The 25,072-nt window shown below is 43.1% G+C and overlaps 1 protein-coding gene across 4 annotated transcripts in view; it reads right to left on the minus strand.

The window, feature by feature from the left end:
- Positions 1-25,072, minus strand: part of LOC308297742 (receptor-type tyrosine-protein phosphatase delta) — a 221,035-nt gene that overhangs the window by 111,399 nt on the left and 84,564 nt on the right. For all 4 annotated transcript variants that reach the window (XM_080741304.1, XM_080741302.1, XM_080741303.1 and 1 more), the window contains exons 3-4: positions 15,505-15,650; positions 12,367-12,508 (exon numbers count right to left, since the gene is read on the minus strand). In XM_080741304.1, coding sequence (XP_080597430.1) covers positions 12,367-12,508; positions 15,505-15,650 — 288 coding nt within the window. The remainder of the gene's footprint in view (positions 1-12,366; positions 12,509-15,504; positions 15,651-25,072) is intronic.

The following is a 25,072-nucleotide window of genomic DNA, read 5'->3' on the forward strand; positions in this document are numbered from 1 at the left end:
AGGGAGTTGAGTATCTTGCACCATCAGGCAGGTGTAGCAACCCATTCAAAGGGTGAAAAACTGTCAGAGACGCAAATCCGGCTCTCAAGGCAAGAACGGTAAACAGAAGGAAATAACTACAATTCCCCAAGTTTTCAGAGATTATTATAAAAGCATCTCATCTCATAAACACTGTACTGTATACTATGTGATACAGTAAATGTTCAAACAAATGAGTGATTTCCATATTCATGGGACTTTTCAGGTCTTGCAGGCTGAAAGACTGAGTCAACTTTCCAGATTGGAAACACTGCGGGGACGGTTGTTTTTTGCTTTCATTTCCAAAACTACAAAAGACTCCCGATGAGATCAAATGTAAGAGCATGCATGTTCTGAGGATACACCTGTGGATATGCAACCATTATGTTCAAAAGATCTTAGATTAAGAAAAAATAATATATCAGACAATGTACGTAGAAAAACAGGAAATTAAAGGTCAAATTCAAGGGTCTCACAAGGAGGAAGATGTTCAGTGTGCTAACTGGCTGAACCATCAGGCACCCCAGATTATTCTGATTTCAAAGAATGGTGAGGTGCGAGGCCTGTCTGCAGTAACCACATGAATCCTTGCATCCATATTATGGAATATGCAAACATTCAGTGAAGATAGCTATTTTCGTAATTGACAAACAACAAATATAAAGTTTACATGGTTAATTGATATTCACACTTGCATACAGGATTGGATTGTCAGGTCTGTTATCCTACAACGGGATTTAAATGTGAGCGAGGGAGTGACCCAGTTACCTGGGTGTATGCAGTACTGTACCTAATGCTGTGAGCCAGTAACTCAGAAATGGGATTTCTACAAACAGCCCCCACCTGTGCATTTTGATTTAGTTTAGAACAGTTATTCTCAACCATTTCGATTTCTTTTAACCGTGGTCTACTCTGTGAAATCCTCAGTTATAGTTTAACGCTGAGAATGTACAATGGAACCAGCGGTTTGTACGTAAGGGTCCATTTGGTTCCATTTGTCATTGTACAGACCTCAAGCACAACTGTGGGCCCCCGAGCCCCATGTTGAGAACCGTTGGTTTAGTTACATGTATATCCGTTCTACATGGACACTCCAAATTAGTTAGCATTACTGGGCCAGAGTTGGTTTAAGAAAAAGACTAATATTATTGTATTTGTCCTATTCATTTACTGTAATTTAGTCTAAGTAGTTCTAGGCCTTAGCAAGCACAGGTCGATGTTAAATTAATAAGGTTTTGCAGCAGCTCGCGCCTCTAAAAGAGACTGCAGCTGAAAGAAAATGTGTGAATGAGGGACTTGCACTTAAAAATCATTTGGACATGGTAATAGGACTTTGGCACTTTATATTTTTATGTCAATACCCAGTTACAGTAATTCACTATTTCTACATTGTGGTATTGCTACTGTACTTTTACCTACAGTAAGTACAAAAAAAAAGGAAAATCTGAGTACTTCTTCCACCAGTGCTTCTCCTGTGCCATCTAGAGGGGTCAAACATGAAATTGTATCCAGCGTTGTTCATTAATGATTGTAATGTATCAGGCTTGACAAGCGGACAAGGCATTCCTCTACATGCAAGTACATCCACGGCAACTCTTCTGCTAGGATGGAAGATGTGGATGGGAGTGAGAAGGGAGAATTTGAATGTATGAGAGAGAGAGAGAGAGAGTCAGAGAGAGAGAGAGACAGAGAGAGACAGAGAGAGAGACAGAGAGAGGAAGGTGAAGAGTAGGAAGCTCTCTTAACCCCAGGTTCGCGGCACTCTGTCTCAGTGAAAAATAGCATCCTCTCCCCCCTTTGCCCTGCGTTGATCGCTTCTTCCATAAATCCCCTTTGAGATTGTATAATTAATTGAACGCTACTCATTCGCTATTAAAAACCCATGGCCATTGCCTGAGATTATGAGAAAACCATTGTCGAGTCAATCAATTAATCATCACTCCCCCCAACCCCCACCTCCATACACCCCCCCCTCCCCCCCTTCACAGATGAATGCTCTCCTCACCTTTATTCACAGTGACATTGAAAAACTTATTTTATGAAGTCCATATGAATGTACTAGCATGGTAGTGATAGGCAAAACTAGCTGATAACAATGTCGGCTTCACATGAAACCACAGTTACAATAAGATCCATTTGAAGACATACTGAAGTTCCAGTGGTTACCAAACTTTTTAGCCCGTAACCCAAAAGAGAGATTAGACATCGCGGGACCCAAACAATGAAAATAGTGCGTGTGCGTATTTTTGTCTTACAATGCCAGTTTATCTATAATGCTTAGTATTATTATTACCAATTATCTATTATAGTTGTGCATATAAGCACTGCACCTGATCACAGGACATACTGAACCGTACATGTAAAAGTCAGAGTGGGCACTGGGCAGTCAACACAGAAAACTGCATCATCTATCGCTCTCAACACACAGACACACACACAATAATCAACATTTAATCCGATGCAACATCAAAACCGGTTAATTTGTACATCAGGGAACTCGCTCAATATCCCGGCCCACAAGTACATGTGCACCTAATGACTTGCCAAATGTCGACCCACCCAAGGAGACAGCGAGGTGAGCGATAGGAGCTTATGGGCAGGCTAACTTAAGATGACCCTGTCTAGTGCACCTTCAGGGCCTGCTACCCCACAAAGAAATCTTTCACAGCCAGGGGTGTCGCACCAAATTCTGGGCCCTGGGTACAAGGATTCACTCACATTTTGTGCTTTAACTATTGAAAAATCATGAACATTTGTGCAAGTCTTTGAATATTTCAAATCCTTCTAAGGTTTTTTGAAAAACCTGTGTTTCTATGTCAGTGGTGCTCAAACTTTTTCATGTGAAGGATCCCCAAAATTATATGTATATGGCCACGGACCCCATCTCAAAACATTTAGTTACAAGGACCCCCCCCCCCCCCCCTCCCCCCAGAAGAAAGTCTGAGTTACAAATGTTCGCTTAAAAAATACATATATTCAAAGATTTGCACACATTTTCACGACTTTTCAAAAATAGCAGATCTACAAGCTCGCAGCGTGGAGCTTGTATATCTGCTATTTTTCAATAGCTAAAGTATAAAATAATTAAGGCCCCTCCACCTTGGGCCCTAGTAACTCAGTCCCACTTTCCCTCCCCTTGTGATGCCCCTGTTCACAGCCATCAATGCTGGGCAGATTGGGTCAGCCATGCAGGCAGAAGGCATGCAAAAAGAGATCTATGCCACTGTTGGCCAAGTGCCCCGACTCTCCCCAGGCCCTGTGTCATTCATAAACATGACGGATTGCCCATGATACCCTCCCCCCCACCACCACCACCTCCCATATTTACTACATAAGCAAAGCGAGGGGGTGTGAGAATATACGGACAAGAGACTTTTTTCTGTCTTTTGTCTTCCTGTACCTCTCTCGTCTCTTCTTCTTTCAGATTTTCACTTTGCATATTCCATTTGCTGGTTGTTACCTTGAGCGATGATTCTATTTTCTACGGAAAACAGGGGCCAATTTATATAGCGTAGGGAAAAGAAGAAAAAATAAACCCTTGTCGCTTGTCTCATCTTATCTACCATCAGCATTTGTCCCTCCTCTTGTTATTATTAGTAATATTCAAAAGAAGACGGAGAGAGCGACTTTGACAAGGCTTTGAGCTATTTGCCAAAATGTCTCTCTGTCTCTCATGAGATGAGATGAGATGGTACATCTGGGAGATCTACTTTTTAACAGTCCATCAACCCATATTTGGTGGTCCCGCTTGAACACATTAAGCCTTCATAAATAAAAGACGGCGTGCAGTTGGGGACCATATAAACAAAACAGCACACAGCCTTCTTAGCCCGTCCCAAAGGACGCCTCCGTTCACACACAGACGATCCCCCTCTCGCTTTGAAGCGAACGCCTTGAGACCCACGTTCGCTTTTTTGCTAATTTATTCGTTGTAGGTTTAACCTCTTCAAATAGCCTTGGGAAGGGTATACCAGGTTCTCCTAAGTTCGATAAGTGCATTGCTGTGGGTGGTCCATGTCCCCTCCCCCCCCCCCCCCCCTCCGAACAATAATTAACATTGCTAAATTTAGAATCCATTTAAAATCTCATGTATCATTCATCTCCTTTCCCCGAAGCTTGTTCGCTTTACCCACCCACCCAAATGAACACACACCATAAACACGCACGCACGCACACACAAACACGTACACACACACACACACACACACACACACACACACACACACACACACACACACACACACACACACACACACACACACACACACACACACACACACACACACACACACACACACACGCTCCTCCTCGCCATTCTCTCCTCTCTTTCAGACAACATAAAGCGGAAGGTCACATTGACGCCGACCCCCTCGACTGTTAAACAAAACAACTTCAAGCGTTCTTACAGCAAGCATCATGCTATGGTATATTTAGCATTCTGAATCTAAATAAATAATAGCCGGGTTATATAGGGGCAAGCTGACGCAGAGCGAGGCCAGAAGTGAGAGCCAGCGGGGGCCCTGGGGAGCGTTGGGAGACCAGGTGAGTCCTCCCAACCGGGGCAGGAAAACCGACAGAAGGCAGACCTGCGAGACACTGCTCTGCTTCATTAACCTTCATGTACAGTACGTTCAGAAGCAGGCAGGTCAGCGTGGTCAAACAGGCACTTCGAATGCCTTGAAGCAGCGGTTCTCAACCTTTTTCAGGCCGCGACCCCCAAAATAATCATATTTTTTACTGGGGACCCCCCACCCTGACGAGCACTAAGAGTTGAGGCATTACATTTTGTATAACACGGTTCGAGGCGTTGTGAGCATGTAGATCGGCTATTTTCACAATTTCTGTCTCAAATATTTGACAATTTGACCAAAGTTTAATTTGTCATTTTAGAGGTACAGTCCTGAAATTGTCACTTAAGAAATGTGCATAATACACTGTATACACTTAAAGTTATACCATGTAACTTTTTTTATAAAACAAATCTTAAAATTGTTAAATCGCTAAAGTTTTAGAACCCCCACTCCGTTCATTTCAGCTTCTAAAGCCTTCTCTTTACATGTTTTCTATGAGCCGTGAGGGGGGGGAGAATTTCGCGGCAAAATGACGTCATCTGCATCATGTGTATACGTTGTGGCCAATCATATCGCAGATCATAAACACATGGTACACTACCGGCCAATCACAGGCGCATCTTGCTGACTTCTCAGGAAGTAGCTTGCCTCAACATAACAACAACATACTCGGGTGAAGGAGTCAGTTACTCTGGAATGCCTGAACGCACAGGAACCAGGGACCCCTCTAAAGATAGATCTCGGTGAGGTGGAGGCAGACGCGGGGGTGTGAGGCCCGGTCCGCGGCGAAAAACGGCCGAAAGACGCGGACGCGACCGCGGTTTGCTATACAGCTCTGACCACTAGTTGAGCAACTTACACAGTATAGCTTTAAACTTTATGTTGGTTTGTTTACAGTTGAGTGAGAAAACAATGTTGCACATAAAGTTAATAATCTGGGGACCCCCCAAATAATTTGGGTCCCGACCCACAGGTTGAGAGCCACTGCCTTGAAGAAGCACGGTGGAAAACTACTAGTTTTCACTACTTTTGTGTGACGGCCTTGGATGATGAAGCAGGACTTTACTTTGCAAAACAAATTGTAAACTTGGAGATACAAGGTTTCTGCCCGACAGTGACGATTTGTCATACAGCGAGGTGTATAGGCCTACTGCAGGGCACACTATATACTTTGCCGAGTGACAAATAGTGAAATACTTGTCTGTAACCTTCGTTAAAGAGGAGAGATTACATCGGATTACATTTGTTATTGTTTGTGTGTGTGTGTGTGTGTGTGTGTGTGTGTGTGTGTGTGTGTGTGTGTGTGTGTGTGTGTGTGTGTGTGTGTGTGTGTGTGTGTGAGTGTGGTGGGGGAGTGATACTACTACTACTACTACTACATAAAAAAGAAAACGTTACCAAGAACTCATCCTTTTAGATATGGGAGTACTTCATAAATCTCTCTGCACTTTCACCACTTTTAGCATTATGGCATGACAGCACCAGATATCTTTATAGGTCACGGCTCAAAACTCATCTATTTCGGCATGGTACCATCATACGAGAACTCCAGGCACCACGCACGATAAACGTCGAAGGAAACCGACTCCACGCAAGCTCCCTTACTCCTGACGGACGATTCTCCTCTCTAAACAGCAGTGAGGGAGAGAAGGGGAAAAAAACCTTGTCATATAAATTATTGAAATGTCTGGGTCTAAGAGCCTGTTACAACTGAGGTAGCACATAGAGATTACTCATTCTTGCTAACACCGCGTGGAATGGATATTTTGGCTCTCAAGGGGCCATAATGGAAAAAGAGGGTCACTTTATGCCCTTCCGTGTTGGCAGACAGGCATTATCCCCATACTGTAAGTGACCGCGAGGGTTGTCTCGGCAATCGGCGGGTGGCATTTCTGCATTACAGCAATGACCACGTTTAGGCTACGTGGTTGGAACTTTTAACGGGTAAGTGTTTAAGCAAAGGATGACGTGTCTTTTTTGAAGGCCCAAAGGGTTTTGCTTCCACCAGTGAAAACCAAATGAGGAATTGGGACTCGTTAGTGATAAATGGAAATGGTACAGTATGTGGTATTATATATGGATAACTAATTAAGCACAGCCTGTCAGCAAAAGTTACGTTTTTTTAACCAGACCTAAGTTGTTGGCTATTAATTAGCATGTACTATACCCGTATGAGACTTGAAGTGTTTCTTGAGAGCATAATGAGATGCGTTCGGAGTGACCCTGCAGCTACGCGATAAATCTAGTAGAAAACCACTTCTGAATGCAGCTGAGATCAGAGCAGCCGACATTAGCACCTCTCTTCTCCCTGGCTCAACACTTCTCATTGTATTAACCTGTATTTGGCCTGTCTTCAGCCCATAGAATATTCAATGGTACCAAAGTCTCTAATCCACCAAAGGGCAAGAGCATACCTTGTATCACTGAGCTAATGGTCATGAAGGCAACACAACATAAACTGCACAGTTACGTCGGTAAATACAGTACTAACTAAGACCATAAATGCTAAGACTTCTGATTGAATATAAAAGCACATACATATACAGTACAGTATAAACACATGCACACACGATTGTGTGAGCACATCCCCAGACAACACCTGGAGAACTGAGAAATAATTTACAATTTCAATTAGGCCTATATCTACACATACCAATGTGTTCACAATCAATAAATATAAATACAGTGTAGGCCTGTTCACGCACGGTACATACTATATGGGAAGCTGTGTTTACTTTGATCAAAACAAATGCTCAGCTGCAAGATGCACAGCACATTATCTATCATGTTCAAAGTGCAGTCCTGGTCCTTTTGTGTTTCGTGCAGATGTTTTCTCACTCGCTATCGGACCGTAAAGCCGCACATCCGTCTTGCAGCGGGGTTTCTTTATGTCTTAGATCACGCTGCGCATTGCACAAATACTGACTCGCTCCCACCATTAATTAAGCGGCAAAATTTAGAGGGGGAGTGGGTATTTCTCTGTGGGGAGATCAATTTTGTGGAGGACAGTCAGCTCAATCTTTTTAATTACAATAGTGGAAAACATGTCATTATCTGTTCCATTTTAGAGACATATGAGACTGTGAGGTCTGGAATTGAGGCGAGAGCCACACTGAGTCAATATGTGCCATTTTTCTCCCGCAGGAGCATTTATTCGTGTGGTGTCTCACACAAGTCCTACTTTGTTTGAGTGGGAAACAAAGGCTGAATATAGTCCTGCAGAATCCATATACCTGGACATGTTGAAGCTTATATACTAGACTCAGTTGGACAATTATTCATGAGGTAAAATGCAATCAATAAACCTGACACACTGAGGTAAGGGATTAAAGGGATTACACGCATATAGATTTCTCAAGAAAATTAGTATATTATTGTACACAACATCTTTTTTTCTTTTTTCTTCACTGATTGCATAAAACCTCTACGGACAGAGGGGGACAGGTGGGTGAGGTGAGAATGCAAATACACTGCTTGAATAAATAAATAGATAATTAAACTTGAGAGGCCAAACGAAAGGGATTGAACACAGGGTGAATTTCATACCACAGCAAATGAAGGGGGTCAAGCAACTTACTTCCACTGAACTGGAAAGCGCTGTCTCAGGCACTTTATAATTCTTTCATATTTTGAGTCTTCAAAGAAAGATTTGGACTGGGTTGTACAATAAGTCAGCATGTTTCTGGAGCACCATCTCTTTTTCCTTTAAAAGTAAAATGTCTCTTTCCAACAAAACTGAGTGTTCTGCGTGGTGGTCTGGGTCTTGGCATCTATAGAACTTTCTCCAGTAAAGAGAATTGGTGTGCTAGCTCCTGGCCCCCTATATGCTCCCTGCTACATTGCCTTTTGCAAGCCAGTGATCTCAAGCACAGCAATTTTACAATGGCCACCTGCTTTGTCCCCACTGCATACCTTGCTCTGGCAGTCCGAGACAGCTGACACAGCACATGTATTTTCTTTCTTTCTCTTCAAAAGCAATTTGAGCACTCCGTTGAGCTTTTGTTTATCTGTCATTCTGTACTTTTGTGAAAGAAAGCCCTGAGGCGTATGGGAAATGATTTAACCGCACCACACGGAACAATGGTGAGGAGCATAAAACAAAAGCTATTTATACCAAACTCTCTCTTGCCGTTTCCGTCCACGTCTAGACAGTAAATATTGATATGTATCTGTCTGCACCGCGGACACAGTACATGTATTTCATGCATAAATAATGATGTGTATAATCTGTCCCAAGTGGGCTTCGCAGATCAAATGTTAACGTTGTTACAGTACTATCCGGCGATAGTTTCTAAAGAAAATGCATACGCGGTGTTTCAAGGAGCGGTGGCAAAGCCCCAGGAACATATAGTACAGTATACACGCCGGCTGGATATTCGCCCGTCACGTCGCAGTTCCTTTCATTGTCTGTGAAAAGATCCTCCTCAACAACACCGCAACGCCGTGCCACCGCACTATTCCATACAAATGGAAATGATGCATTTTGTTTTTCCGTCACAGGAGAGCGACTTCCCATTTTCCGCTCCCACTGTCGAGTTGCGCACATCTGCATAAGTTTGCACGCCTGTGAGGGCGGCACAGGAAATGGCTGTTGACAGTATAATGGGAGTATGAGGATGCAATATAACCCCTTAATCATGCCAGAATCATGAACTGGAGCGCTCAGATGCACACATTGCAAAGCTGCCACTACCGCTACTGTAAGAGGTGCCTGGGAAATGTTTGAATGCATTTCAAATTTTGAGTGTTAGGATTACATTTTGGGGATATTTCCATTTTTACAGCTCCATAGAAAGGTCGATTATAAAACATTGACAATGCATTTATTGTGTGTATTATTTTTCAGGAGACCACAGCTCCTAATAGTTAGGATGGTTAAACGCAGAGGACAAATTCCAGCTATGTGCAAATGTACTTGGCAAATACCCCAACAACAATGTGATGACAGTTTCTTGGTGATGTTTTTAACAGTGCTGGCATTGTCAACTGGCTGATTTATTGTCTTAGAGGCTCTGCTTGTGATTATCTTGTCGAAGCAAATTCATGAATTAAATCAAACGCGCCAATTCACTCAAATCTCATTTCCAGCCATGACCTGCATAATATCCCATTGCTTCATTCCACAGGACCATCCTTTTCAATCGCGCATCAAATCAAGACGACCTTAATTCAAACACACCAGCCGCATAAGAGTCAGGTCATTCCCTAGTTAATCAAAACGGAGTAGATGAAAAATAAGAAAAAAAGCACAATAAGGCAACTGGTACCCCATTCAGTGGATGGGCAGATTCCACTCAGAACATCATTATGCCTCAGGGGTTTGCCTTTCATGTAAATCGCTTCTCTAAGCCTGGAAGTTCATTACTAATGGCGCTTCCCATCAAGTTGCAGGCCCGCGTGAATGCTAATGTCCCCCCCAATAGTTTGAATTCGTCACCTCTAGTCGCCTCTCTTCATAGTGTGGCAATTACAACAATGTGCTTTTCCTTCATTGAATTAGGCATCACACACCCCCTGGGGGGTGGGCCCCGCGTCCCACTGCAGATGCTTTGCTATCTTCACCACAGCCCATTGGAGCCCAAATGAACTAAATGAACAGTCACTTTATATGTATAAGGCGGAGTGTATTACTGTTTATTTATTTATCTCTCTATTGCAGCCATGTGCAACTCTGACATTACTTTAATTTACAAAGGGAACGGGGGACATGCATGCTGCTTTTGCTGAACACCAACAATCTGACTCCAAAAAGAAAAAGTAGCAGAGTTTGTTGTACTATACTGTGTGTTTCTGGAACAATAAACTAACTTTGTAGTGCCCCTTAGAATATACAATGTGTGCTTCATAATCTTGTAGAAGGATACCCTGGTCATGCATTGCCCTTCAGCTGCAGGGAGTCAGACCACTGTTGATCCTGAAGTTCAAAGTCACCCTTGCCCTGGGCACAGCCCCAGCAGTATTAATGAATAAGACATTAGGCTTGGCCAAGCTGACTTCTCTACAGTAAACAGGGTTGAAATGCATCCACACTCTGGATTTATGCAGCTTGTCGGACTTATTACGAGCTAGTTAAATTAGAGAGAACTCGAAGAACTCGGAAAACGTTTCAGTTAGTGCCCATATTTTTTTATGTACTGTATGCATAATGTGTGAACTTGAAATCTCACCCTTTTATGGCCTGATGGCTGAAAAAAAATATTTTTCTCCCCCCTTGTTTCCTGTCCCTGATAGGGCTCCGCTCCCCCCTCTATACGTTGATGGGATGGGAGAGAGAGTGGGAGAGCGAGATGGAATGGTAATAAACATGCTAATGCCTCACCGTGGTGCTGAGAGGAGCAGCTTCCGTGAAGCTGATTCAACTCTTCCCTCACCTATCTATCGGCACGCCTGCGCGCGCACGTGTGTGTATGCACGTGTGTGTGTGTGTGTGTGTGTGCGCGCGTGTGTACTGTCATAAACGCAATAGCGTGCACGTCTCCTCCTTTCTTTCACGCATACACGCACATATTGTGGCTGGGAGTAAACAGGAGAGGGACCTGGGAGTGAACATGGTGCCTTTTCTCTCCCAGTCGTCCTCTGGAGAGACGGTGCGAGGGGCCCTTTGTCGTCTCATGGGCTGATAACAGAGGGGGCTGGAGGGGCAGACAAGCTGCTTCAGAGACGTGCAGAGCCAGCTCTTTTCTATGTGAAGGAAGCCGCGCTCAATACCAACTCATTTGCCATGTTGTGTAATTGCGGCACATAATGGCACACACCTCATTCAGGGAACCCAAGGCTTCCCCCCCCCCCTCCTCTTTTTTAAAGGCCATTCTCCTCTATTCATGGCCAAACAAGCCATGTTTTAGAGAGATACTACACTGCCTTTTTGAGCGCCGGGCCACGGCCACATTTGCATTCGAATGGGCCGTCGCGTGTCCGCGTGTCGTGATAAACTTTTGCTTTAATTTAAAGGATTTAGCTCAATATTAAAGCAGCATTGTTGAGTAACTTTTATACTTGCGATCTGATTTCCTGAGCGCTTACAGGAGGTAAACAAAGCAGCTGACCTTTACTAGCAGGGTTATTATGCACGTCTGCAGAATAAAGGTACATGGTATTAACAGCCATTTGTCATTGTATGAAATAGGTATCCAGATAACGTGTGAGTGACTAATCTACCAAAATACCCGACCAGCTCATGTATCACAATTAGGACATACAGTACGGCCACATTTTATAGATGGTCAAGTTGAGATCAAAAGCACAGTGCATAGATGAAAAATTACTGATTTGAATAATATTGCTCAGATTCCATTAACATACAGCAGGCCAGGAATGCGTGCCTATTTGCATAATTTAACTGGCATCTTAATTATTGTGTCAGAAATCAGTATGCAAATGACTTAATTCACTTAGAAATGGAAACTTATTCGGCTAAATGTCTAATGGAGTAAATCTCATCACGTTAGCATAACAACGTGAGTGCAACCAGTCAGTGTTCCTAATGCCTCATTTATACTTGGTTGCGCATCACGTTCCACATCGAAGACTGCAGATCTACAAGCTCACGATGCGTCGCAGCGCGACAAGCTTGTGGATCTGCAGTGTTCGCTGTGTATGCATGAATCAGGCATAAATGACGTAGTACGAAGAGCGAGGGGAGGTGAGACAAGAAAAAGAAAAGAGAGACAGGACAGACATAGAACAAGTAAAAGTCTTAGCTTACCTGGTTTAGCTGGAGGATCTGAGAGGAAATGGACATGTTAGTATGCTTTGGGTTTTGCTGAGAGTGACCTACCACGTAAAACAGTGAGTCTGGTGGTTGCGCTCGTCTCTCCAACACTGTTGGAGGCGACGCATTCATATATGGCTTCGTCTCGGGGCGTGCGCAAGGGCTGAATTCTTAGCACTGAGCCAGAGCCGTCATCAAACTCAATCACCTGCAGGTGCGAAAAACAAGATATGTTAAAGGAGTTTTTTTGTTCGCCGCCGTTGATGGACCTTGCGCAGCGCAACAACACTCACTCCCAGTCAGAGACAACATATATAGTTTTGCTAATGACACTGATGGTGATTGACACAATGTGCTTTCTGTGACCAAAATATATAAAGCCGCTAGACTAGTTCATATCGATTCTTAGTGTATATCGTGGTCATTTGTGATTTTTTTTCATAAATATAATTATTGATGTATCGCCAATAGGATGGCTTATAGTCAAAGCTAAAGTAGTACAGAATATTTGTTACTATTTTAGGTATTTTCTCTATGTTATCAGTCCCATCTGATCAGTGCTGTAGGGTTAAAACTATTGGACAAAATACAGGTAAATGACTGCTAGTTAACTGTTACAGCATGTGTTCACAAATATTGGTAAATGCAGTGGACCTAATGTGTTATCTGACTTTGTGTGTTATAACCAATATATGTATACTCTGTATAGCCAACTAACTTTGAGAATGGGAAAAAATATTGTGGTCGAAAGTTTTCTTTTAACATCAGAACTTAGACTACATTCAAATCCGAATTTGGCCCACTCTTAAAGTTAACATTCTACTATTTGAAGATGCATGACATTTAATCTTATCAATGGGACAGGAACAAGCACAGACAGTTAAATGTGGCTTGATAAACGGTTAGGGACAACTGCCGCACCATGAGGTGAAATTGTGGTACAAAAGGACAGGACCGACTGTATTGGACGGACGACACATAAAATGCTGACAAACAGGTGTCTGTTGTAGCTTGTACAGCTAGCGTTGCATGCTACATGTCGTATACTCACTGCTTTTAGAAAGCCCTGTGTCATCATAACTCAATCTCTTTTAAGCATAGAGGTAGATTTCAATAAAGAAGGGCCCGAGACCTCTGCACCTCCAAGCACACCTATATAGTACATGTCAGCACATGCACAATGCTAAAGCATACCCAGACACACCACTTTCTCTCTCTCTCTCTCTCTCTCTCTCTCTCTCGCTCTCCCAAACACTGCAGAGGCCTATAGGCATTTGGTTTTTACAGTTCATAATATCCATGCATAGGTTAGTTCACAGTACATTTCAACATATCAGTGCCCAAGCTACAGGAGCGATCGCCATTCAAGTTGGCAGTGGATGATGGGAATCATGAGAGCTCCCTTTCTCAATTAACCACATAAACCCTAGCGTCCCTATTCCGGGGCGAACACAAGGCGGAAACGTCATATTTATTTATTTTTCTGCAAAGATATTTGGTGTAGATACTGATCAAAACATTTGACCTAGTATAGAGCCATGGGGGACTACGGTCAATTAAGTAACAGTATACTTTATATAGGGTTAAGTGGTTGAAACTCGAACGAGAGAGGGCTTGAAAGGCTTTGGTTAGGAAGATGAAGTAACATGCGAGCGAAACGGCAATGGCAGGCGGCTGCCGGCGAGCCCTCCTGTGAGGCAACATGGGAATTAAAAAATGTTTTAGCATTCAATGCGCTGAGCGGTGAAAATGAGATGAACTCTGATAAGATTAGATTTCTCTGGGCATGAGACACATCGGAGAGGCCCGGGAAAAGGTCTCCCGGAGCCCTGATAAGCCTGTGCTGCTGTGCACTAGCAAGCAAATATAGCATATAGAGAGGAGGGGGTGGGGGGTATTGGGGGGGGGGGGCTGACACAATGATAGTCCCAAGGACTGACACAGAAATTAATAGAAATCTTATCAGTGTTCTGGGATGATGTGTTATTTCTCATGGGTATTGAGCCCGAGCGCAGATTAAAGCTGACCAGAAATCAAAGCTTCAGCCAAAAATAAGGGAGAGGGAGACCATGCATTGAGATAAAGACGCCACAAAGCAGAAGGATCTTTGGAAGCGGGAGAGAGCGACTTTCACTTTGCATTAGGGCTGGGGAATGTAGCGTTGATGCTAATGTAGGAATCTGGGTCACGTCACTTTTTTAGTTTTCCTGCATCCCAGTGCATCTGTTTCTTTCTTTTTTTTTTTTTTTTGTCTTTTCGATGATCAACAATTCTGTTGGATGATTGCTCATTAATGCGTGTTTAAACACCTGGCAGCCATTATTCTAAGTGCCTGTCTTCAAGGGTAGCCCTGCCAGAGGCCAAGAAGCTGAATATCTCCCGAGGCCAGAGGTGGGGATTCCCCCTTTGGCTGAGCAGTCGATTTTTGGTTTCCCAGACAGGGGTTCGAATCCAGGTGGCTAGATATGCAGAAAGTAACAACGTATATGTACAGTACTTTGAGGATACAAATTTGACGATTTTTTTTTAAATTTATTGGATTATTTTCAATATTCAGTACTTTTACTTCTACTCCACTACATCTCAGAGGCAAATATACTTTTTACTCCACTACAATTATTTGAAAACTTTAGTTACTAGTTACTGTAGATTTGTATTATTATTACAAAACATGCATGAACCACTTTGTTCCTATATTCTTCGGCTATTTGAAAATAGCCAATCTACAAGCTCAGAAGCGACGCATTGTGAGCTTGTAGATTTTCCATTTTCAAAAGATATATATTTTTTTTAATACATTTTGAAAACTTGTGAAATAGGACATTCTGCATAATGAGTATTTTTACTTTTGGTAATTTAAGTATATTTTGATGCCAATACTTTTGTACTGTTACTCAAGTACATTTTGATTACTGGACTTTTACTTGTAACAGTGTTTCTGCACTGCAGTATTGATACTTTTACTTAAAAAAATCAGAGTACTTTTTCCACCACCGCCTTTGGCCAAGGTGGATTTACCCTTTGGGTGTGGTTTCCTATGTGGGACACCCTGGTTCGAATCCAGGCGGGTTATACCTGCAAATGCGCGGTGGGCAGTGAGGGGCAAGCAAGTGAGTGAGATGGATTCTGTTGAGGGGAACAGCCAAAAGCAGGGGCATTCTCATTTTTGTCGAGCATTTTACATCAGAACAATAGACCTAATACCTCAAATCTCTGGTTGCTGACTTTCTTCCCCTTCTTGTTCCACACAATCTTGGGCCGTGGATCTCCCGAAGCTTGGCAGATGAAGGATGCCACGCCTCCTTGCACGCCCGTTTGGTCATTGGGGGTTCTTAAAAACTTTGGTGGTGCTAGAGAGGGGCGAGACAGAGGGAGAAAAGATAACAAAGCATAGTTAGCGACCGTGCTAAGCATTGCACACCAAGCGATATATCTCTCTTATCAAGCTCTGCAGACCAGAAAGTAACAAAGTTGCAGATTTCAGCATGCTGCCGTTAAGAGGATTGTCTTTGGAGGTCAAGACAAGCGATTGCACAGCCTTTATAGTGTGAGTGGAAACAGACAATCAGTGACGGCAATCATGGGTAAAAGGACATAGATCTGAGGGGCCGTGTTCAAATAGCATTTTATCTTACCCAGAAAAGTACCCATAAATAGCTTCAGCTATAGACAGAGTTTTCCTCAAGAGGTTATTCACAAGGTTATTCAGAACAACTTTAAGTAGGGAATTCTTCCTCTAAAGTATCTCCTCTTAAACTTTGCTTTCCGCAATTCACTTTTTCTCAAGTACAGTCATACTGCTGAGATATCAGTGAAGTTAAATGTGCTCTAAGTAATATTTTCTTGTTAATTTAAGTATTAAATAGTTATAGTTAATGATATTTCAATAGCAATCAATCATTGTTATAGAGCATTTCTTCAATAATAGGGTTCTCCCTGTCTCTCTGGCTAGAAAATACATTTTCAGGTCGGGGTAACACTTTTATCTAATCAAGAGAGAACTCATTGGTTCAATATTTATAAAACCCACATACACACTTAATCACAACAAAAATACAGATCTACAAGCTTGTAGATCGGCTACTTTTGCATGGCGCTCTTATACAATGAACTAGGTCTTTAATTTATGAAAATATGGAGCTACTGTATAATGTTTCTGCCCGACAACAACGATATTTTGTATATGCCACTGGCAGTTGTGGAATGTGGGTGAGTGCACCAGTATGTTGCATCTGTTGAAAATGTCCCAATGAAAAGTTCAAAGCCACCACTGGGGCAGTTTAGAAAGAAGAGAAAATAGAAGAAAGAATGGAGTCAAAAGTATAGAGATTTTTCTTTTTTGGAGCGGTGAAAGCGCTCCCAATAGACAGGTATGTCCGTGGGTATGTGGGTGGCTGGGTGGCTGGGTGGCTGGCTGGCTGGGTGGGTGGCTGGCTGGCCATGTCCGTAGCCTGGCAATACCTTGAGTGGCCACACACAACACACTAGTTAAAGGAGGGGCGCTGTTTTGTGCAGGCCAGGCACACTCACCACTCACTCACAGGCACAGTTTACTCACTCACTCACATAGGGTACAGCTGCTCAAATTCACCGCTCCACTTCGAACCGAGGTTTGATTTTTTAATTACATTTTTAAAAGAATAATGTCTGTTTTCATTGGTGGCTTTGATAAGTTTGAAAAGGAAAAGGGGAGGAATAAAATAGACAAAAGTATAGAGGTAGCCTTGGAGATAACAAAAATAATACACTTTTTAAGTACTTTTCTAAACAAGGTCACAAAGTGCTCCTCCTACACCTTCCCTCTCAGCTTTCCATACGTCTCAGTGAAGGCAAAAAGTGCAAAGGGACAAGGACTGACCGCGACCGTCTCCCGTCTTTAAAAAACTTGCCATGTGTGCTATACAGTACATCGTGCCTAGGGTGCCAGAACTGCCAGAAATGCCACTGCTCAGGATCTTGCAGTGCAGGAGCCATGGTCAGACCATGCTGCAGTGGATTAGCAACACTGCCAATGTACATATGACTAGTTACAGTATGTCATTAAGATTTTGACCATCTAATTCAGGGGTCTTCAACGTTTTCAGGCCAAGGACCCCTTAGTTGAGAGAGAGATGAAGCAGGGACCCCCTCAACCTTTTCATAGATTCCATATAGTTTCATCGTTTGACAGTCACAGCACAATCATCAGTGTATTTTGGATTCATGTCAATTTGTGTTTTCAGATATTTAACCACTTGAACCGTCAATACTTAACAAACTTGACCTTTCACTCTGTACTTAGTCTGCTCTTTTTCCCCTCTTCACCAAACCTCTTTGCCGAAAATAGCCGATCTACAAGCTCACAACGCCTCGCAGCGCTCACAAAGCCTCGCAGATCTGCTATTTTTGGCTACAGTTCTCAGAATATGGACACTAGGGTTCAAGTTGTTAATATAAAAAGGATTGGAAGATTTGGAGGACCCCCTGTAGTAACTCTGAGGACCCCCTAGGGGTCCCGGACCCCCTGTTGAATACCCCTGGTCTAATTTGTTCAATTATAATGGCCACAACCAGCATAATAGAAGTCAAATATAACTGATATCAAAACAATACCTAGAATAATTCTAAAATATTGTTCTTTAGAAAAAAAAAAGAAAAAAAATCTGTGTTTACAGTTATTTACTGAACTTCTTTGTGACCTACTTTATTTTGTGTGTGTGTTTTTTTTAGAAGTGCTTTCATAACACTGCTGCAGAGTAATCGGCTGCAATGTAACTTTAGGAACAGCTAGATTGAGAGGAAAGCACAGCTAAAGTTCACATCACTCAGCAGTGTGACATAGTAACCTTTTCCCTTTTAGCAGATGGATATGAGTTACATCCTGAGCAACCAGCGTGCTCGCTCTGTCTAGGTTTCATTCAGTCTCTGAACGCCATCCATCCCGGCAGGGGCGTCACACCAAACTCTGGGCCCTGGGTACAAGGATTCACTGCGGGCCCCCCATGAATGTTAACTATTGAAAAATAGCAGATATACAAGCTCACAGCGCGGCACCGAGTGCCGCGCTGCAAGCTTGTAGATCTGCTATTTTTGAAAAATCGTGAAAATGTGTGCAAGAAACTTATGTTTCTATGTCAGTGGTGCTCAGATGTTTTCATGTGAAGGACCCCGAAGATGATATGTATTTGGCCACAGACCCCCATCTCAAAATATTTAGTTCCAGGGACCCCCCAGAAGCAAAATTTGAGTTACAAAATGTACAGTTAAAAGATACATATATTCAATGATTTGCGCACATTTTCACGACTTTTCAAAAATAGCAGATATACAAGCTCACAGCGCGGCACTCGGTACCGCGCTGTGAGCTTGTATATCTGCTATTTTTCAATAGCTAAAGTTACTAGGGCCCCTCCACCACCTTGGGCCCTGGTAACTCAGTCCCACTTTCCTACCCCTTGTGACGCCCTTGCATCCCGGCAAGCTGTTTGGCATCACATTGTCTAAATGCATGTATGCTCCTCTACTGGACATGAATCTTGTTGTGGCCCCTCAATTTGTCTAATGACAGAGGCTATCATTTAACAAACCATTACTGGGGAAACAGAAGGCTGTTGCAGATTGATGCTTATGTTTTCCTCTCTCTCAGGGGCGTCAATTGGGTATGGCAGGGATATGCAGCTGCCATACCCTGGGTCCAAGGGGGGGGGGGGGGGAATAAAAGTTATAAATAAATATAAATAAATATAAATCCATGAATCCATTTTTGTCTATCTGTGCTGGTTATTATGTTGTTAAATTACAGTAAAATAACTACAAATACAAAAAAAGTAACAAAATGCCTCTTTAACAAGCTATTATAATTATATTCTCCACAATTGTATTCTCCCCATCTTGACAAAATGGTATATTCACAGGTTCCGCAGGTCAGCTGCACAGGTGCAATGCATTATTGTTAATTGTTTCAGAAATTGTGAAAATAGCCGATCTAATGAGCGAGCATGTCGATCTGCTATTTTCACAATAGAACCGTGTTATACAAAATGTAATGCCTCTTCTCCATGATGACTCCCATCTTTGCCATACCCTAGCTTTTGCTGAACTGACGCCACTGCTCTCTCTCTCTCTCTTTCTCTCACCCTCTCTCTCTCTCCCTCCCTCACCCTCTCTCCCTCACCCCCCCCCCCCCACCCACCCTCTCTCTCTCACAGTGAACAAAGCTTCAAATCAGCTCCATATTTGTATTGCCGTCGAGTCCTACTTCAACAGGGGTTCCCAAACGTTTCCATGCCAAGGACCCCCAAATAGCCATAGCCTCTGGCTACGGCTCTATTGTGAGATTGCTGTAAATTAGATGTATAATGCATGTGCATATACATTATTTATGATTATCTTTTTTTATATCTCCTTTTATCTCCTTTCCAATTGGCCCCTGGCGCCCCCTAGAGGCTGTGGCCGCCACTGTTACTGTTGCTATCATGACTCATTGCAGGCCTGCAGCATGGCTTGTAGAAACCAATGGTGTAAAGTAACATTAACAAAGTAACATTTACTCTAGTACTGTTCAATGTCAAGGTATCTTTGTTTATGTTACTCAACTATGTCCATTTATTGATACTTTATACTTCTACACCACTACATCTCAGAATCAAATGTTGTACTTTTTACTCCATTATATTTATTTGACATTTGACAGCTTTAAATATTAGTTTGAGCATACTTTCTGTACTTAATTAAGTAAGATTTTGACTTTCACTTGTAACAAAGTGTTTTCACAATATGGTATTCTCACTTTTTCTTATGTCCAAAATCTGAGGGTCTCTTCCACTGGTAGAAACACATCGCTGCTTCCTAGAAAACCACCTACTGTAGTTGGTTGTGTCCCGCGCAAATGAGACACGCACCCATATGGCCCTTGCAATGCTCTGATAGGCCAAGCGAGTGTTCGAGAGGCCCTAATTGGTCCCTCGATTCATCATGACAAGTCAAGTGTAAAGGCAAAGAGGAAAGAAATGTAAAAAATGCAGGCGATTGGAGCGAGAGTGAATACACAAGGAAAACAGTGTTTTCTTTGTCTAACCATAGCATCCCCATCCTGTATAGAGGTTTTATGCTATAGACAAGAGCATTTGCCCATGCTGTTATTACTACAACAGCGTGTGGAGCCGTACATTCCCGGGTTGATGGAATTAGGCATTTGACATGAAGTCAAATTGTCAAATAATAAATTAAAAGTGTCCCCCTTTAGTTGTTAGCGTATTGGCCAATAACATTTGCACATTTGACTGGTGGTCCTCTGAATTTGACCCATCCTAACTACAGTATTAGGACCTGTTGGAGCATTCCGGTTCCCAAAAAGGCCGTCCTACCTCCTGAGCCACTGCCATTCCCTAATTCCCTACCATCCGGAATTCTCTTTTGTAAGGTATTGCAAGCATAGCTTGGTTGAGCTTGTTCTTTGATAAAAATCCATCCTCCCCTTCTAATGAAATAATGTTCCTTAACCACCCGGAACAAAATATAGGGAAATAATGAATGATGAAATTAGTGCCTAGAAAGTGGAGAAATATCTCTGTTCTGTGATCTTTACATTGGCTCTGTCTCTGTCAAAATAATTGGATTGCAAAATGCTACTGTTGGTTAATAAAGCATTGAATGATTAGGTCCAAAAAATACATTTCAGATCTTCAGCTACTTTATGAACCATAATCTGGGATTGGACAGCTTTATGCCTCCAGAGTCAAAATTTAATGTGGAGCGGCAGCTTTAATTTGTTATACTACAGTACATACAGTAACTGGAACAAAATCGCAGAGAACTGGAGGTCTGCTAAAACTGGAGATATTATGTACAAAGCATTCGATGTCATTCAAAAGAATGACACAAAAGTGATTGATGTAAACATGTGACCAGATCTAGCCTACACAGTGTCATTATATCGGCAACGTTGTGAGGCCACCACCATCACTTCTACAGAAATATCGCCAGTGGTCCTGAGACAGACACCACAACGTTTTTGGAAGTCATCTTGCGAAGCTGAAGTTCCAGGTTCATTGGGTGGCACAAGCCCATCTGTCACCATGCGAAGCAACTGTTTTATCAATCACTTCAGCAGACCATTAGGGCCCGCACAGCTGCAATAATACCAACTGTCTGAATCACCTCATTTCGTTCTGTGTGTGTATGTGTGAGGGCGTGTGTGTCTGAGGGTGGGTGTGTGTGTGTGTGTGTGTGTGTGTGTGTGTGTGTGTGTGTGTGTGTGTGTGTGCGTGCGTGCGTGTGTGCGTGCGTGCGTGTGTGTCTGTGGACTGATCCCACCTCCCAAATTGTACTACCCAGTGGCACTGAGCACAAGGGACGAATTAACCTGCAGGATTTTGCAGAGCGGAGTCACAAGCTGTGTGGCTGGCAATCAAAAGGGTGGACAGATAAACAGGCAAGCAGCTTCTTCTACTGGGCAAATGAGTCTGGGAAAAAATCACCTGAGCACCTCGGGACGTGCACGTGCGCACACTCTCACGTTGGGAACACAACACAGACGTGCACGCACGTGCACATTCCTCTCCGAATCTCTCCCTTTCTCCCCCGCTCGCACGCTGACAGATCTGACAGGTGCATGCCAGTCGTCGACACTTTGTAATTTGTAAGTGGCAAAAAAAAAAAAGAAACGCCATTATATCTGCATTTGGACCTTATCTCGTTGACTTGGCCTGCGGGGGGAGTGGCGCATGTTGGCATCTTTCGCCGTGAGGGAGCTGATGGGTAATTGATATGCTGTTGGGTCTGTTTTCGCTCCGGGGCCATCCATTACGGCTCAGTGCGTCTCTCTCCCCGCATCAGCTGTGATAGACTGCGACGACGCAACCGGGAGATCAGCGATGGAGGTGAGGCAAGGGCGGGGGGAGGGGGAGGGAAGGGGGGGGGGGCGAGTCATTTCACAATGGGAGTGATTGAGGCGTGACATGGCGGTAATGGTGTTTTCACAGACGTGGCCGCTGATATCACCATCATACCCTCATTTTGGTCCCGGCGCTGACAAACATCCTTTTATTTGTAGGCTTTGCATCTGGCTTGAGGTAGGGCAAAGCTGATTAGGGTATCTGTTTTGCCCCAACAATATTACAGCAAAAAAAAAAAAAGGTTTGAAAAAAGGAATGAATTTGCACGTGGAGATCCAATGACATTATTTATGCCCAGAAATGCGTGGCCAGTGCAAGCTTATGAACGGCTCAAATGTCATTTCCATAGCCATATTTAAAATAAATGAATAAGCAATGCCTTGTTTTTAAACTGGCTGTCAGCTACTCCAATTTCCCACCGCAGATAAGCGAATACTTTAGCCAACTCAGATTCAGATCTTGTGATTGAAAGAACACCTTATGATTAAGACCACATAACAAAAATCATAATAACAACAACAACAAAAATAGTTAATACAATGTTACCTTATGAAGTCATATATATACCCATATACCGTATAGACCCATATACTGTAGATGCATATATCTGTACTGTATATGTATAATGTGGGTCCTCAACAGTGCTCACTATAGGGCCATACCATTTCTGTATTCTCACTCAGTGTCTCAGAGGTGGGCTGTGGATAGCTCAAATATACATACACCTACCGGATGACATAATCAGCGAAGATTTCAAGATGTCTATATTTTTTATTTTTATGTTCAGTAACAATCTGTGGCTTCTATTTTAGCACGCTAACCTTCCTGGAAGAGAAAGGCTGCAGTTTGCATTAGCTTGAAATCCCCTCTGATATTATGAGCAATTCTCTGACTCTGAGGCACAGAGCAAATAGACAAAAATGGTACTGTGTCTGTCCTACAGTGAGCAATTAGAGAGAAGACCCATATAAGGAGATGGGGTGGAAAAAAAAGGTAAAGTGAAAATGAGGAACTGTCCCAAACGCTTGTACAAATGTGTCACTCTCTACTGAATTATTACAGTGACCAGGCAGCAAACAAATGAAAAGTGTAAAGCTTGACACTAGCTAAAAAGGTTTGTGATTAGCTCTGGTCCATAGCGTTAGTGGAAATCTCCCTAACGCTATGTTCCTCTACCTCCGTATCTCCTTGGCAAAACCGGAAAACACAGCCGTCTGGTCTGAAAATTAAAAAAACTGTTTCGCCCCTCACCAAACCGTGGACAGTGGACAGTTGAAAGCTTACTCTACTTAGTGGATGCAGTCTGGGCCCCCCACCACGCACTTAAAAAACATTTCTAGGGCGAAATGAAAAATAAACCACCTGACGGAGACACTCTTCCTGGTTGAAGACTGTTTTTTTACGAAACAGCTCTTCCAACGTCACAGCTGAATAACACCCATTGAGATGAATGCTCTGTTAATGCCGTGCATTTCGGTCTTCTGACCTGTAGTAGTGAGTTAGCGTGAGTTAGATGGCGAGGACAAATAGTGAAAAACTAGAGGGAATGGAGTCTCCATCCGGTGGAATATTTTTCATTTTTCCCTAGAAATGTATTTTAAGTGTGTGGTGGTGGGGGGCCCAGACTCCGTCCACTAAGTAGAGTAAGCTTTCAACTGTGCACTGATACCTTTGGCGTGGTGAGGGGCGAAACTGTTTTTGTTATTTTCGGACCAATGATAATGAAATAATAATGATAATGATAATGATAATCATAATAATGAAATAATGAATACCTACTCCTCCCGCGGGGGAAATTCAGATATCGCAGCCCAACCCAGCTGCTTTTTTTATCAGCTTTGACCCAGCTGAACTCAACTCAGTGATGCCCACAAGGGGCGCAAGGGGGAAGGGGAGCAGTGGTAGCTGGAGTGGGGAATCGTACCTGCGACCTCTGGGGCCTCCGGAGTCCTAGGTGTGGACACTAACCACTCAGCCACCACTGCTCTAACCAGATGGTGGTGTTTTCCGGTTTTGCCAAGGAGAGACGGAGGTAGACGAACATAGTGTTAGGGAGAACTCCACTAACGCTATGGACCAGAGCTAGTTTGTGACATGGACCTTTCCCTACGTTCTGCAGGGGTCAACCCTGTTCCCGTTCAGTGTTACTGAAAGGGAAGTAGCACACCAGAGCAGTCGGATTTAATTGTGGATAGACACACCATACTAACAACGTGGTGATTGACTAAACGCGTGTGAGTCCAGGGCAGGGAGCATGTTTTTGTATGGGTGATCATATAACATTTTCTCTTTTTTATACATACACATGTACAGTGTTTCCCAGTTTCGCCCTTGACAGCCCACCGTAGTTACAGCACTACCATTACAAAACACTGTAGTGTTTACACTGAGTGGTGGTGGTGTGGTCATGTTTGGCTCAAAGGTTAGGATCAGGATTTGGTGTAGTGAATTCTGGGAGATTCACTTGAAACACAGACACAAACTGCTGCCACTGTGTGTTTAATGCTCCTAAGCAAATCAGTTGTTAGTACTCTGGAAGCATATACGATCTCAACATACACATGATAAATGGAATCAAAGGAGAGACAACAAGGCATCTAAACACTGTAGATAGCATACTATGCTTGCCCATGTTGCCGTTAAATATCCAGGCTCCATAAGTGAGCAGCGAACGCCTTTAAAGATCACAAATCGGAGAATGGAAGAAGGAGCGTTAATAAACCCGAGTTTCAGTCAGTACCTCCATTCCACGCAGGGACCAGTCCAGAACGGGCTCGGTTTTCACAATTATACTGACTGACATATTCAATTTCATTTGCATGAAAGGGTCCATTTCCTCTCTGAATCTTAAACTTGGCTGGTTTGAGATGGGGTTGCGGAGGGCGATAATTAATCCT

Source organism: Nannobrachium achirus (genome assembly GCF_963921795.1).
Source record: "Nannobrachium achirus genome assembly, chromosome: 14".
Taxonomy (NCBI): domain Eukaryota; kingdom Metazoa; phylum Chordata; class Actinopteri; order Myctophiformes; family Myctophidae; genus Nannobrachium; species Nannobrachium achirus.